The 15964-nt window shown below is 64.8% G+C and overlaps 2 protein-coding genes across 8 annotated transcripts in view; one reads left to right on the forward strand and one right to left on the reverse strand.

Annotated features, from left to right (window-relative positions):
- Positions 1–13399, reverse strand: SACK1H (scaffolding CK1 anchoring protein H). 7 transcript variants are annotated; one of them, XM_055432169.2, is made up of 6 exons: positions 9417–9539; positions 6434–6548; positions 5748–6209; positions 4739–4903; positions 4536–4660; positions 1–4341 (listed from the first exon to the last, which is right to left on the reverse strand). In XM_055432169.2, the coding sequence occupies exons 3-6, from the start codon at positions 6192–6194 to the stop codon at positions 1530–1532; spliced, it is 3549 nt and encodes a 1182-aa protein (XP_055288144.2). In that variant the 5' UTR covers positions 6195–6209; positions 6434–6548; positions 9417–9539; the 3' UTR covers positions 1–1529. The 7 variants fall into 7 exon arrangements, with proteins under 7 accessions (XP_055288144.2, XP_055288146.2, XP_088700638.1 ...); XM_055432171.2 differs by lacking the exons at positions 6434–6548; positions 9417–9539 and adding an exon at positions 12800–13399; XM_088844512.1 differs by lacking the exons at positions 6434–6548; positions 9417–9539 and adding an exon at positions 9728–9817.
- Positions 9813–15964, forward strand: part of IQANK1 (IQ motif and ankyrin repeat containing 1) — a 21257-nt gene continuing 15105 nt past the window's right edge. The window contains exons 1-3 of the mRNA XM_088844513.1: positions 9813–9965; positions 11409–11558; positions 14820–14909. Coding sequence (XP_088700639.1) covers positions 11483–11558; positions 14820–14909 — 166 coding nt within the window. The 5' untranslated portion in view covers positions 9813–9965; positions 11409–11482. The remainder of the gene's footprint in view (positions 9966–11408; positions 11559–14819; positions 14910–15964) is intronic.

Raw genomic sequence — 15964 nt, forward strand, 5'->3', positions numbered from 1 at the left:
CAGATTTCGTGTTTTTTTATTAACACCAAAATGTGCAGAATCACATTTGAGGTGAGGTCTTATTGAGCATGATGTGGAGGACGCAGATGGGAGGGTCCGAAGGCCTCTGGCCTCTCCCTGGGCAGAACCTCCACTTCCTGCAAGGGCTCTCCATCAGCGACAGGCCCGGCCCGGTCTGCTCAGAACAGTTGCACACCAGGCCTGGCCAAACCACACGTGTCAGCAAGCACAGCGAGGACCAGAGACGCTCTGGCTCATCCGGCTCCCCAGCGGCCTTTCCATTCGAACCAAAGTCTCTGCTGTCACCCAACCTGGACATTGGCTTTGGTGACGAGACCGCAGGCCACCAGGGCGCAGAGGCTCAGTCAGGACTGCGGCCATACCCGGCAGTCCCCAAAGAGCAATTAGGGTTTCCTATACTTAAAAAAAAAAACTACTTAAAAAGAAATAGCACAAACACTAATTTAACAATACCAGCACCTATGGTAAGGGCGGGGGCTGCTTTTGAAGCATTTGGTGCCAAAATGAATCATTCCAGATCAGTTACTGTCTGGAGGTGAAAAAAAAAAGATACAAGAAAGCTAAACGGGGACCCTTGTACAGATTTTTGGGGGGCTGGTGACAAAGGGGAAAGGATGCACAAGAGGGTGGAGTCTGGGTCTGCTGGGCACCTGCAGGGCAAGGATCACTAAGATGAGGGACTGAGGTGCAGAGGCCCCACGTCAGGGGCACTGAGGCCCTTCAGAGCAGTGTGCCGGGGCTCAGGGGCCATCACACGCCATCCTCTGCCCTCACAGAACAAGGATCCACATCCAGCCCCTTTCTGCGGCATGGCTGCGGATGCACCTGGGAACATGCGTCTGTCAGGAACACTTCGTTAGGCCAGGGACTCCCATCATCCACTGGGCTTGTTGTGCCACAAAACCTGGGGTTCTCGCCCTTGCAGGATGCTGGCCGGGGCCTCACAGGAGTGGTGGCCACACCTGGTTCAGTTCTCACCAGGGCAGCCCCTCCCCCGCTGAAGGGACGGGGACCAGGGAAGGGGCCCGGAGGGAGGGAAGTTGGGATGCACTGGGGAAAGGGCAGGAAATAAGCCATAAGACCTGAGATGCAGGTGCGGAAACAGGCCCTGAGAAGATGGGAGGCCTGGAGAGGAGGGGGCTGCCGGGCAGTGGACAGGGGCAGCACAGCCAGGCCACGAACAGAGGGGACCCCTGAGACACGGAAGCCCTGAGACACACGGACCCGAGTATGGGGGCCTAAGGCACAAAGAGATGGGGGAGAAAGATGCCTAAGAATGGAGAGGCTGAGGGTCCAGAGGAGGAGTGAAGGGCCAGAGCTGGGGTGGTAAGGCAGCGGTCAGCTGGGGCTGAAGCTCTAAGGGAGGAGAGACCCAGGGATGCCCGCTGAGCCTCGGGTGGAGCGGAGCTCTGGCTGGCTCAGCCGGCTCCCTGGGCTTTGGCTGAGGGCCAAGTGTTCTGCCCGACAGTGATGCAGGCACCTTGGCCTGGGCTGGAAGGCCAGGTGACTCACTTCTTGCTTTTGAATGTACCCAGGATCTTGGGCATGAACTTGCCCACCTTGCTGTCCCTGGCATCCTCCTCGGCAGGGCCCTCTGCTGCCCCGAGAGCCCCAGGCTCCTCCTTTTTGCAGAAGACCTCGAAGCGGCTGTAGACGCGCTTCTCTTTGCGCATGCTCTCCATGCGGCGCAGGAGCCGGTCGCGTTCCTCCGCGCTGGCAGGCAGCGTGCGGCTCAGCCGGCCTTGGGTCCCCAGGCTGTCCGAGCGGAAGATGGCCGAGCACTTGTCTTTGTCGGACATGTCAGGGGCCAAGCCGCCAGCCGCTGTCGAGCGACCCAGCTCTGGACTGCTGTGGGCCGGGGTTGGGCCTGGGGCGGGGACTCCGCGATGCTTCTGGCCATGGGCGCTGATCTGCTCCAGAATGGCTTTCGTGTCGTCCCGCAGGTTGCTGCTGTACAAGGCGTTGGCTGTGGCTGAAGCCACGCGCGCCCGCGGGCCCCGCTCCTCTGCAGCTGCCTCGGCGCTGTCAACCCGGCCCAGGGACGGCCGCTGGGGGCTCTCAGGCTGCCCGTTCTCCTGCGGCATCGGAGAGCTGCCCTCATCTTCTGGCCGCCGCTCAGCCTTGGGGCTCAGCAGCTGCCGCACTCGCACGGAGCCTTTGCGCAGGACCTCCATGGGGCCGCCAACCGCCTCCTCTGTGGGCCCGGCCTTCGGAGACTCCCCAGAGAAGGGAAGGGTGAGGCTGCCCCTGCGCTCCGGCACAGGGGGCACAGGGCTGCTCCTGCGCTCGGGAACAGGAGGCACCGGGCTGCCCCTGCGCTCAGGGTAGGCAGAAGTGGGGCTCCCCTTCTGCTCAGTAAATCCAGCAGTGGGGCTACCTCTGCGGGTGGGAAACCCAGGAGTGGGACTCCCCCTGTGCTCCGGGTAGGCTGAGGTGGGGCTCCCTTTTAGCTCAGACTGGTGCCCCCCAGGCCCCTCTGGTGGGGGGCTGTCCCGCCCTTGAGGGGAGGTGGAGTGGCCCTGGGTGGACAGGAAGCGGGAGGGCAGCCGGTCCGTGCCACTGCTGCCCCGGCCCAGCGTGTCCAGCAGCTGGGTGGCGGCGAGAGTGGCAGCTCCGGGTTGTCGCTCAGCCTCCTGGTGCAGCTGCTGTGCAAAAGACTCGCGCAGGTCCAGCAGGCAGCTCTCCAGGCTGCGGCGCTCGCTCCCACCGCCGCCGCCGGGTGCAGACACCTCTTCCCTCCACGCCTGGGACACGACAGCCTTGCTATGGCTGGCGACTGTGACCGCTGTCCCCACGCCACCAGGGTCTCGAGAGGGGCCCTTGTACTTCTCCAGGAGCTCGGCCACCTTGGTGGAGGCAGCAGAGCGCACGGCTTCACCGCCAGACCCCAGCATCTCGCTGACCATCTGCTCCTTATGTAGCAGCTGCACCTTCTCCGTGGAGGCCCCAGCGGCTCCGCCCGTGCCCTCGCCCTGTGATGCGCTGAAGATGAGCGAGGAGCGCAGCCGGGAGCTGCGCTGGATCAGCGGGTTCAGGCGCGAGCGGAAAGAGTCCTGCTTCGCCAGGCCCGCCTCCTCCGGGCCCTCGCGCTCCGGGCCCTCGCCGCCACCACAGCTGCCCGAGCCCGGCCCTGGGCCCTTGGCTGGGAAGGGAGCGGGCACACGGAAAGCCGAGGGAAGCAGGTCCCCAGCGTTCGCCCGACCCCCAGAAACCAGCACGTCATCGTCATAAGCCTCAGCCTCCATGGGTGTGGGCAGGCCCTCGTCGCCAGCGTCCTCGCTGTGACAGCCGCTCAGGTAGGAAGCAAGGCGCCAGTGCCGCAGTCCGGCCCGCCCCTCAGGCCCGCCCCTGCGCTCTGGCTCAGGGTCGGGCGCCGTCTCCAGGCCTAGCCTCGTCATCGCTTGGCAAGGGAAGCGCTGGCCCAGGTTGGGGCGAGGGGCTCCGCCGGGTTCCACACCACGGGGCCCGGGCCCGAAGGCCGGGTCCGAGCCATGGCGCACCTCCCTTGAGGCACTGGATGGCACGTAGTCCAGCCGCTGGTGACCGTCCAGGCCGAGCTCCGGAAATCGTGGCCCAGCGCCCAGCGCAAATTCGTCGTGGTCGGGAAAGCCAGGGCGGCCGGCACGCAGCTTCTCGAACAGGCCTTGTGGGCGTGCCGGCGCAAGCTGCGGGTCCCACTGGTAGTGCTGCTGGTAGAGCTGGTCGCGGTGGAAGTGGCTGGTCTGGAAGCGGAGGTCATCGCCGTGGCTGAGGAACGTCTGCCGTGATACCTGCCGAGCGGCCGCGAGGTTCTCCACGGCGCCTCCACCGTCGGCGGCCGCATAGCTGTACCTCTTGAAGGCGTCCATCTCTAGGTGCCGCGCCTGAAAAAAGCCCCGCGGGCCCGAGAGCTCCCCGCCTGGCCCGGCCTCTGCGTCCAGCCGTCGCGAGAGCGGCCGCAGCCCCGCGTGCGGCTCCAGGGCGCCCCCGGGCATCCGCGAAGACTCCTCTCGGCGGAAGGCCGACAGGAAGTGGCGGTCGGGGTCGAGGAAGGAGGGGAAACCCAGGCCTTCTTCCCGAGGTGGTGGGAACAGGAGGTGGGCGCGTTTGGGGAAGGAGAAGGGGGTGGGAGCCCCGGGCATCTGGGCGCCCATGAGTGGCCCAGCCCCTGCGTATGGAGCCAGGGCGTAGGCGTCCATGCGGGCCAGCGCCCCGGCCGAGGGTACCAGCGGCTCGGACTGTGCGAAGAGAATGCGGAATTCCTCATCAAAGCTGGAGACCAGTTCTCCCTGGAACACGTGTGCCAGACTCCGGTGTATCTTCTCGAAGGACCACATAAAGCTGGGAGCAGGGTGGTGCCAGTCAGAGGGAGGGGCGAGGCCGTCGGGGGGAAGGGGCGGGGCCATGGGAAAGGGCGGGGCCGGTGTGGGGGAGGGGCGGGGCCGAGCGCGTTAGGGTTAGGGCGCGTGTAGGGCGCTACAGGAGGGCTTCTGGAGAGGAGGCCCTCGAATGGGGAGGCAAGGGACTAGGCGCACCTGTAGCTCCCACTCATCACCACGGCACAATCCACCAGGAGGAACTTCTCCTTTACGTGGCCCTTGAAGGACTTCCCAGTGCGGCAGTAGTAGGTAGGGCCCGCCACAGTGCGCACGCGCAGGAACTGGGGCGGGAGAGGCGTTAGGGCTCTGCAGGGGGGGCCTCACCGCACCCCTCCCGGTCATCCCCTCCCGCCACTCACGTCCACGTGGTGCAGGTTGACCCGGCACTTGTCAGCCATGTCCAGGAAGTGCTGTGCGTTCATCTCATCTAGGAGGATGTAGACTGGGACGCGGCGCGCAGCAGCCTCCAGCACTTCACTGAGAAGGTCCACATCGGTGAACATGTCCATCACCACGGCCACCACCTGCGGGAGGTGAAGCAGGGACAGAGGCCCAAACCCTCTGCTGTCCCCACCATTCTCTAGCCATACCTTCATGCCTGCCCCACCCCCTGGGGGCAGGGGCAGGTTATCGCTGAATGCCCACAACAGCTACTACCCCATCGCAGGGGAGTGGGGCCCTGTCATGGAACAGGGGTCAGAAGGGGCCCGTCATTAGAGACGTGGGGCTACTGGTGGCCCATGATGGAGGCCTAGGCCGGCACAGGGCCTACAGCCTATGGAGGGAGGGCTGTCCTTCAGCTCAGGGTGGGTGTTCAGCTCAGAGCAGAGCCCTGGATGGGTGAGGGGGCAAGACAAAGCCCCAGGCTCCATTCCTGCCCCTGGGAAGGAGTTGCCATCTGGGCAAGAGGGGTGAAGGAGCAGAGGGCAGAGACGGGTCTTTACATCTGAGCTGCTGCCATAGGTCTGTGGTTTAACAGGCTCCCTTTGCTATTTGCCAACTGTTTGGTATTGGGGGCAGGTCAAGGGCAGGACTAGAGAATTCTCTGAACATTAAGTCCAGGCGAGAAGGGGCCTCAACCGTCAGAGCCCCTGAGCTTCTGGGCAGTAGCCATGACCCTGGGTAGGCAAACCTGTGCAGTCTGCAGCTTGTGGTAACCAAACCACTGATGACTCTGGAAAAAGTCTGCCAGGGAGCCCTCATTACAGCTTGAGGGCTGGAGAGGCTTGGCCAGCCAGGCCTGACCCCACCCTTGCCCCCTAAACTGGCATGCTTGTATTTCTCCTTCACCCTCATACTCCTACTCATGCTTCAAGGCCCAGTGCAGGCTGCCCTTCCCCACTGCCCACTGAGCCTGTGACAGCACACCTGCTGGGCAGAGCGGATCATCCTTCGAGCCTCATCCTTGATGCTGGGGCTGTCAGGTGGTGGTGGCTGAACCAGTGTGGTGACCTCAGTGCCCTGGAAGCCAAAGGTCAGGGGCCAGCCCAGGTCGAGTTCAGGCACCGCCTGGTCGGAGTTCACAGGCCAGTAAGTACCGGAGGAGCCATCGAAGTCCAAATTGGGGGGGCTGCCTTCGGGGGGCTCGGGGGCGACATGCTGCGGGGGCCGCAGGTGGCGGCTCACGTGCTCCAGCTCCTCGGGGCACAGGAAGGCAGGCGCCCCCTCGGAAGCAAGGAAGCGGCTGTATGCCTCTGGCCCGCCCTCAGCCAGCGCATCCACGGCCAGGCGGTAGTACTCTTTGTAGTGTGGGGGCAGGTACCCAGGTGCCAGTGGGTTGTCCCCCTGGGAGGAGCTCTGGGAGCGACGGGCCATGTCGGGGCCAGGGACCTGGGGGAAGGGCAGGGAGACGCATTACAGGGGGAGGGGCTCTGGGTCCACGCCCCACACACTTGTGGACACATCATAGCAGCAGCTGTCAGTGACCCTGAGTGGGCTGTGGAGGTCTTCCAGAGCACTCCCAGGCCCTGGGATGCCCCCTAGTTGGGGGGAACATCAGAACACATGCCCGTTGTCTCTTGTGGCTCTGGCGGTGGGGCTGGCCCTCCTCTTACCAGGGGCCAGGAGGCAGCTTGGGCCCGGCTTCCAAGCAGGAGTTCCAGCTCCACATGGACCTGATTCAGGGCTACTTTATGGCCTCTGTGGCCCAAGGAACTTGTGGACTCCTTCCTCCATTAAAAAAAATGATATGACAGTTGTTACAAAGAAAATATAAACAGACTGTATTAATATATTTACTTTTTTCTTCTGATTTTATGACACGAATGCATTTTTATGGCCCCTGGCACTGTGCATCCTGGACAAGTTGGGGCACTGCCTGCACCTCTGTCCCTAGAGCCAGGGGATCCTGGACCACTCTCTGTGCCTCTATGGCCTGTTCCCTCCACTGGACAATACAGCTGTCTCAGCCAGAAAGAATGCAATTTTGTCACGTGCAGCAACATAGACGGACTTGATGGGCATTATGCTAGGTGAAGTAAGTCAGAGAAAAACACACTGTATGATATATATGTGGAATCTAAAAAAAATACAACTAGTAAATATAACAAAGAAATAGACTCACACATATAGAGAACGAACCAGTGGTTACTAGTGTATGTAGGGGAGCGGGAGGTACAAAGTACTGAGTGTAAGATAGGCTCAAGGATGTCCTGAACAATGTGGGAATGCAGCCAATATTTTGCAGTAACTGTAAATGGAGTGTTCCCTTTACAAATGGAATTAAAAACCTTTTAGAATGCAGCTGTCAGGGTTGACCTGATAACACACTTGGCCCAAGGTGACCTCAGTGCAGAGCCTGTCACCCCACCCACAGGCCCTGGCCACACCCCCACCGTGCTACAGGGTCTCACACTCAGCCCCACAACCCACTTGTTGACCTCGGAGCCCTCTGCCCCTGGCCACCATACCATCTTAGACACCTCCCTAGGCCGCACCCCTAGCACACCCCTCCCCCTCCCCGAGGCCTGAACTTCACATCCTGGCAGGAGCTTAGAGGCCTGCCCCTGCCAAGCCCAGCCCATGGGGCAGCAGTAACCTTCCAAGTTCCTGGTCACTGCCCACTTGTCCTCAGCTCCAGGTGAGCCTCTCCGCCTTCACTGTTCCCCCAACTTCACACCATCAGCCACACCAATTGGTTCCACTCCAGCCCACCTGCCTCCAAAGGGCCTGCATAGGAGCCTGGCCTGGGGGAACACAGGTCCTGGAAGGTCAGCTGGGGGTCTTTATTTGGCTCCTAGGACCCATCTCCCTTGGACCCCTGAAATACCTGGATGCTCATCTCCCTAATCTGGAAGGAGGGTCGCAGCAAGCTGATCCTGTCTGGCTTGCAGCTTTCTGAATGTGGGCCGACAGGCAGAGTGCCCGCAGCCCCTGTAGATGCAGCTGGACAGTGTTGACTGGCCAGGGTCAGTGGCCCGCTGGAGACAGTTGGGGGGTCGGGATGACTTGGGGAATCTTTCGTCTGCCCTCCTGGGAGAAGTGACATGGAGGTGGGGGTGGGGGACGCCCCCATGTGTATTCAGTCACACCCGGCAGAGAGGCTACTTGGTCTGATTGAGGAAAATCTGCTGTGCCTTAGAGGGGGCACCGCCCGCTGGCGTATCTGGGTACAAATGGGGTGGCCACGCGTCCTCACTGTACCAGGACCAGTTGCAGGCTGACCACATGAGGGTACGTGGTGTGGGCCTGTTTGCACCAGGGGCCTGACCCTGTATGTGACCACAGGGTGTGTTATCTTGAATTGTATCTGACCAGGGAGGGGGCACTATCCAGCGACAAGCCTTGAGGCACCACTTCCCCCCATTGGGGAGACATGCTGGGAGGGGCCTCCTTCCCTCCTCCTTCACTGAGGAAGGGAATCAACACCAAGTGTCCAGGCTGCATGCAGAGGGGGTGGGGGATCCCAGGGTGGGGAGGGGGCCCCATCCTGAGGGCGTGCACAGGGGGACCTGCCCAGCCGCATGAAGCCACACGCGGGCCCCTGACCACTTTAGGCCTCTGCTTGTCTTTCACAGGTCCGCATGCCCCTGACCTGGGGACCAGGCAGTGGCCACTCCCAGCTATGGGAACCCCAACAGCTGCCTCTTCACATTTGCCTACCAACGCCAGCCAGAAGGGAGGGAAGGGCACTTATCCCACCCAGGCTGATGACTCAGCAGGAATCCCGCTCTTTGGCTGCTGACCTCTGACCTCAGACAGAGCCGACAAAGCCTCCAGGCAAGGCCCTCAGGGCTCTAGTGGGCTCCTGAACCAGGGACCTCCAGTGGAAGTCTCTCCCGCGGGCAGGCCTGGGGTTTTATCCAGAGGGACGAATCTGGGGCACAAGGTGGGAGGGCCCTGCGCCAGGCAGGCAAAGGCTTTAGGCCGCAGGAGGAGGACCGGGCTGGGATTCCCGCAGAGGCGGCTCCTGGTCTGGAAATGTGTGAGCTGCAGCTTTCCAGTGCACACGGCAGGGCCAAAGCGAGTGACTGAACCCCGGGAAGTTAAGCTGCCTGGGCCAAGAGTCCCGTCCACCCACCCAGTCCAGGGACTTGGGCACCAGGGAACTCTGCGCCCCGAGGAGGAAACCAGACAGAGCTCCGGCCACGCGGGCCACCCCCAGTCCACGGCGGCCTAGAAGGGGCCCGCCCATTAAGGGTCTAGGCCAGGCCCGGCACGCTCTCCAGACTCCAGCTAGGCCGCGAGCGCAGGAGCAAGGCGGGGCGGCCTGGGCTGGCTCGATCTGGGCCCGGGGCCCCTTCCCACTCGCTTCTCTAGGACCGGCGTCGAGCGAGGGCGTCCGCGATCGCACCAGCACACGCGGCCGTGGCGCCCCCTCGGCCCCAGCTCCGGCAGACCCGGCCCGACCCCCTCGCGCGCGGCCGCGCTCCCACTGCCTCGCTCTGGGTAGCGCCGACGCAGCCCAGGTGCGGGCGGGCTGGCCGCCCAGGTGAGGCCGCGCCGGGGGGGCGCCGACGGTGCCGACCCCGCCCCACCCCGCCGCGGCCTCCCCTTCCGCGCGCCCCGCCCGGCCGGAGCCAGGGGAGGGGGCCCTACCTGGCCAGGTGCGCGGGGTCTCGGGACAAGGGCAGCAGGAGCCGACCGCCGCCCAGCGGCCTCGCGGTCCGGTCGGTCCGGCAGCCACTCCCTGCCGCGGCCCGCCCGCCGCGCGGCCTGATTCACGCGCCCGCCCCCGCCCCGCCCGCCGCCCCTGCCGCCTGCCTGCCCGGGCAGCACCTGGGGGCGGGGCGGCCCCACCCGCGGCGCGCCCGAATTCCTCCGCCGCCCGCCGCCGCCGCCGCTCCCGGGACGCCCGCCCGCGCCCCGGTGCCCCCGGACCCCCGCCGAGCCCCCCCCGGCGGCGCCGCCCGGGACCCCGGCCCGGGACCCCGGGAGACCAATGCGGCCCCGACTTCCGGGGCCCCGCGTCCCCAGGAGCCCATCTGTTCGCCGAAGACTCGAGGGCCCTAAGCCTGACCCTTGACCCTCGCCCCGGAAGTCGGGGTGACTCGGAAGTTCCGGCTAGTCGCTAGGAAACGGGCCAGCCCGACGCGTGGGGCGGTGCTTCTGGCCTTGCCTACGAATTGGGGGAGGCAGGTGAAGCAGGTGAGACCTTGAGGGCGGCGCCGAGCCCTGGGCGGGGCAGGGCCTGGTGGCCTGTGAGCACAGAGTGCCCCCCACCACACCGGGCCAGCCCCACCCTCGCACACTCCGATGCCCACAGGTATCCGGGACCCTACAGACAAGAGGGGTCCCCCACGCGTATAGGAGACCCACTGCACACCGGGGACACTTCCCCACACCAGTCCCCTCCCCGCACTGGCACACCCACACACACGTAGCACACACCTGTGGACAGGGACTGTACAGGCACATAAGGACCTGCACACACAAGGGACTCCACACACACACACTGACCCCCACTTACATGGGACCCCTGCATAGAAACCCAGGTCCATACAGGACCCTACAAGCACATGGAGGCCTGCACCTGCTGTACTCAGGCGCACGCCCGTGTCCACACATAAAAGACTCTCTGCATACACAGACTCCGCACGCAAGCAGGGCTATCCCCCACAGAACCCTGCAACATACAGGCACCTACATGAGCACCCAGAGTCCCTAGAAACTGGGGGCCTTGCAAGTCCCTGAGCCCTCCACACTCCCACCACACTTGTGTGCATGCACGCATACACACTCACACTCCCTTCCTTAGCTGCCCCAGCCCCCCAGCCTCCCTCACAAACACTTCAGATTCCTACTCAGAACCCCAATTCCCCATCAGACCCTCTCTGAGGGGCCCTTACACGATGCAGCCCCACCCAGCCCTCGATCATCTGCCCAAGCCCCTGGCAGCACCTGCCCCTGCCCTCCCACCTCAAGCTCTGTCCCTCCCCTGCCATAGTGCCCATCCCTCTCTTTCAGCTAGTCTCTGGTCACCTTCTCCCAACCGTTCCCAGTTGCATTTGCTCCTTCCCCAAACTCTCAGTGACATCCACAGTGGGAACACGGGTGTGCGCTCAGGCAGCACCCAGGCAGCAGTGCTGCGGGGGAAGGGGCAGCAACACAGCCTGGGGCAGGGGAGGCCCCCTCCGGGGAAATGAATCTGGGGGTCAGCCGAGTGGGCCAGGGAGACGGGTGTTGCTCCCGGGCCCCGACAACACCTCCTGTCAAGGTCAGGACGAGAGAGGGGTGGGGTGTTGGGGGAGGGCTGGGGGCATTGGGGGCACAGAGGCTTCTGCAAGGCTGGGTCAGCTCAGGCTGGTGTTTAGGACGAAGCTGGCTCAGCCCAGTGGTCTGAAGCCGGGAGATGGGTACCCGACATCAATCCTGGGGTAAGGATGGGTGAGCCAGGCTGAGTGGCAGGGACGTGAGGGCAAGGGGGACAAGCTGTGGCCAGATGATCATGTCAAGCCTTCCCACCCAAGCTACTAGGCACGCACATGCCAAGAACCAGGGGCAGGCGGGCGGGCAAGGAATCCGGCAGGAAGCTGCGTTGGGGGGTGATCCTGTGTTCCCCAGTTCAGCACCTGCTGTCTGTTCCCACAGGTCCGTGTGATGCTGTCCCCACTGCCTCTGCCACTCTGAGCACACCCTCCTGACCTTCCCCCTCACCCAGGAGAATGAGCAGTAAGAAGGGGGGACCCAGAGCTGTCCCAGGGAAGTCCTTCCCCAGAGCCAAGCCACGGGACCCTGCCGGTGAGTGTGACCCCTCTGACGTCCAGCCTGGCTCAGACTCTGACTTGTGACACCTGCTGTGCAGCCGCCCAGGAAGATCCTTCCCTGAGACAGAGGAGTCAGAGCTCAGATGTCCCTTCCAGATTCTGACCCTGGGACTGTACCCCTGGGCTTGGGGTCCCAAGGACAGTGTTCAGAGCATAACTTTAGGACTCATGGAGACAGGCAGCAGGCCTGTGGGGACTGAATATAGGTTCTGAAACAGCAGGGCTTGAACCCATGTTGGGGACTCTCAGACAGCCCACGGTCCCATCTGACCCTCTGCGCCACCGAGGCCATGCTGTGCTTTACCTTGTCTGCTGCTCTCTCAGGCCATGCTCTCTTTAGCCACTTCCAGGCTGAAAGGTGACTGCTTGCCCTTGGCTCAGTCCGCATGGGCTAGAAAGCGCACCTCCTCCCATGTCCACCCTGAGCCCTGGTCGCTCTTCTCTGAATCCCATTCCTTCTGTCACAGCGCTCATTGGAGTTCTTTGCTAGGCTGCCAACACCTTCGAGGCTGCAGCAAGGGGTCCTCCCAGCACACAGGCCTGTACTGAGGTCTGTGCTTGGTAGGGGAGCCCCACATCCTGTTCCCCAGCTGCAGCCCCCCTGCTTGAGTGGGCCTGGACCCCAGATGCCTCCCAGATCCCCAGACCTGGTGGGACGGTGGCACCCACTCTTCCACGCCAAGCTGGGTTAGACCCTAGCTCCCCAAAATAGCCCCAGCCGCGTCTGAGGCGGCCGTGCTCCTGGAATGCGGAGGACAGCTCAGGTGGCTTCCGCCATCTCATCTCAAGCCCTGGGAACTGGCTCTGTAATAAACAGCAGGCCAGGCAGGCAGCCAGGGAGCTGTGTAGGGCGGGGGCAGGGGCTGCTGGTCCTGTCTGCTGACTGTCCAGCTGGGCTCGGGACCGGCCCTCACCCCACACGTCCCAAACGCTGTGCTGGACAGTTCCTGCCCCGGCCCACCTGGTCAGGATGCCTGGGTGCTCTGCAGAGACACCTCTGCCTCAGTTTCCCTGAACAGCCCCCTCCTGGGCTCCCTCTGCCTTCTAGCATCAGGCCGGCCCAAGAGGGCTTCCTGTTGAGTGGTCCTTGCAGTGCCTCGTGCGGTGGGCACCAGCCTCACTTTGGGCCACAGATGTGCCGCGCGGGTTGTTGCCACGGTCACCACACCCCCGGGATGGTCAGCCTTCTCCACCCCGGTCCCCTCCAGGCCTTACCGGGTCTTGGGTCTGCAGCGCCTCAAGGCCCTCGCTGCGGAGCTGCTCCAAGGCCAGGGCTAGCTCCAGCCCCTCCACGCGCACCCAGGCCTGCTGCTCCTGGAGCTGCTGCAGCCACAGCTGCTCCTCCTGCCATAGTCGCATGTGCAGCTGGGCCTGCCGACGCCGGTCCTCCAGCAGCAGCTGCTCCTGGGCCAGGCACAGCTCAACCTCATGGAGCCTCAGCAGCTCCGGGCCCAGGCCTGGTGCCAGGCCACCCACCCCGTAGCCCTCCATGTCCGCAGCGGGCAGCAGCACCAGCTTGGACCCCACGGCAGTGGCCTGCTCTGGCCTCTCGGCTCCCTGTGGCCGCTCTGGTCTGGCCACCTTGGGGTGCCCCTGGGGAGCCAGCTTGCTGCTGGTCACGTGCCCCGCGGGGGCCACCCCCGCCTCGTCCCCCAGGCACCCTGGGGCGGGGGGCGGGGGCCTGGCCTCAGGGCCCTGCTGCCCCGTGGCCTTCTGTGCCCTGCCCGCCCTCCTGGGCCGGGGTTTGCGAGCTCGGCTTCGTTTGCCAGACATGCCCCCAATCTGGCGCCTGTTTTACCAGGTGTCTGCTCCTCGGGGGCCCTGGTTCATCGGCTGGCCAGCTTTGGTCAGGCGGGCCCAGGGGGCTCTCCTGAGAGGCCACGGTGGGCCCTCTGCTCCTGCAGCCCCTCGTGTCTGCCCTTCCCCTGAGCTGGCACCCTGGCTGAGGCGCTGGCCCGGGCTCTGTCTGTGGGCCTCACAGACCCACTCCGCGGGCTGGGCCGCGCCAGGGAGTTTATAGGGACTTGGCGGCGTGGTGGCTCACCCGGCGCAAGGCTGACTAACGCGCTGACACGGCGCAGGGCTGCTGGGGCACAGGCCTCTTCGGCCAGACTGGGAGGGAGACTGAGAGAAACTGGAGGAGGCGACTCGGCAGCCAGACTGCGGGCTGTGTGTCGGGACGCGTCTGGTCCTGCCCTGGGCGGGCACCAGCGCCCCCTCCACCCCGTCCCACACCGTCCTCCCCTGCTCCCGGGAAACTCCAGCTGCAGCCCACAGGGCTCGGAGCTGCGTCCTGGGGTCCCGGGACGCGCCAACCATCTAGGCAGGGTGCTCACTGGTCACAGACCACTCTAACCCAACTGCCACAGGAGCCCCTGGCCCCAGCCCCCAGCCAGCATGGCTGGAGAAGCCCACCTGGCAGGCGGGGGAGCTGCCGGGGGGGGGGGGGGGGGGTGCGCGTTCTGTGCAGTTCATGGACCCACTGCCCCCTTCGGGGGAGACGCCCACTGGGGGCCGGGGGGGCCGGGGACTGGTGGAAGAGGCTGGACATTGGAAGGCCCAGATGGCATTTAGTGGACTGACATGGGGCAGTAAGGAAGAGGCCGGCCTGCCCTGAGCTGGGGCAGGGCTCTTGAGGACGTCCTGATTGGGGTTCGGGCAGTTCTGCCACAGGGGCCAGCCTTTGGATCCCTGGGGACGGCTGTGGGGGAGGTGTGCGTCCCCCCCCACCCCCCGCTTCCTGCTGGGAGGGGGCCCCACGCACGGCTCCTCCCCGTCATTTCCTCAGCCTGGGGCCGCTGACTCACACCCACGCCCAGGGCTCCATCCCAGCCGGCTCTGTCACACTGGCTGGACTGGTTTGCCCGGCCCAGCCCCGCCGGCTGCACCCCCCTCGCTCAGCCCTTGCCCCAGAGGCCTCGCGGGTAGGTAGACGGAGGCACAGAGCGGGAGTAGCGTCGGGGCACGGGAAGTGGCACCGGGCGGGGGCAGTATTAGGGGTGGGGTAGGGCAGGCGGCGAGTCCTGCGGCGGCTTCGCCACACCTGGGCTCCGGGCCGGAGCTTGGCCCACGTGCGGGCGGGCCTGCTCGCCGGCGCCCCCTTGCGGCCGCTGCCCGGCCCCGGTCGCCTCGCGAGGAGGCTGCGGGCTGCCACTGCTGCCCCGCGGGGACGCGGCCACTCTTCCCGGGCCGATCTCGCCCCCACCCCCACCCCACTGACCGCCCCCTCCCGCAGGGAACCCCGGAGAGCGGCGCCAGCCGCAGAGGGAGACCGGCCCGCAGGCCACGGGGCGCGCGCCCCCCGAGCGCCCGGAGGCCCCTGCAGGTGAGAACCCACGCTCCCCAGTGCGCTCTCGGTCCGGGGGTTGGACACAGCGCCATGCCGTGTGTGCACGCCCCGCGAAGGCGTGTGCTGGGGCGGGCCTGCGGGGCGGCCTCGTGGCGCCCCTCTCCCACACGCCTGCAGCTCCAGCGGGACCCCTCCTCCGCCCCGGCAGAGCGTCCCGGGGGTCGGGGTGGGTGCCCTCAATCCCAGGCCTCGTCTTCTCAGCGCGCTCAGCCTCAGTCGTCGTCTCTTGGCAGCAGCCTCCAGAGCAGAATCTCTAGGAAAAGTTTCCTCCTGCGGCCCAGACCCGCATTTAGGCACACCTACCCCCTCTGGGTGTCCTCCATCTTTGCGGCACTTCCAAGCTGCACACCGTCGAGGCCCTTGCCTCGCGTGTCTGCCATCTGGCTCTGCTCCCTGGCGAGCCTATGTCCACGCCTCTGCCCACGGCCGGCTCCGTGCCCCCACATCCCCCTCTGCCCCCGCCAGCTGACTCTGGTTCTGAACTGGCCCCTCCACCCCCCTCCATGTCGTGACCACCAGCAGCCAGTCTCTCCTGCAAGTGAGGTCCTCCCTGGGTGGCTCTGGCCTCACCCCCAGATAGACTCCCAGCACTGCCAGTCACCTTGGGTTCCCCCCGGACCCCGAAAAGGCCAGGGTGAGGAGCCTGATCTTGTCCTGAGGACAGGGCCAGACCCCAGAAGGCTTGCAGAGTCCTGACTGTCGGTTTTATAGAAGTTTTAATGCCCAACCTATGTATTGGAAGGGTGTCCAGTAGCAGAAGATTGGGGCTTGGAAAGCAGCAGAAATGAGAGGAAGTGGAGGACACGGCCAGGTCGGGCCCCAGAGGGTCTTGTCCGGGTGTCGCTGCTGCCGTGTCCATGCTGCTGTGCCAAGGACTGTCCCCAGTTGTGTCTTGCTGTCACTTTCTCAAGATCTAGGTGCCTGGTGAGAAGTCCAGTCTGCCCTTAGGTCATGCTCCCGTTGTCAGGCACTGGAGGGACCAGTGTCTGACCCTCCTTGTGGGTTTCTGTAGTGGGAAGTGGGCTCCTACT

This window comes from Moschus berezovskii, chromosome 16 (genome assembly GCF_049115385.1).
Source record: "Moschus berezovskii isolate FMDL1 chromosome 16, NW_MosBer_1.0, whole genome shotgun sequence".
Taxonomy (NCBI): domain Eukaryota; kingdom Metazoa; phylum Chordata; class Mammalia; order Artiodactyla; family Moschidae; genus Moschus; species Moschus berezovskii.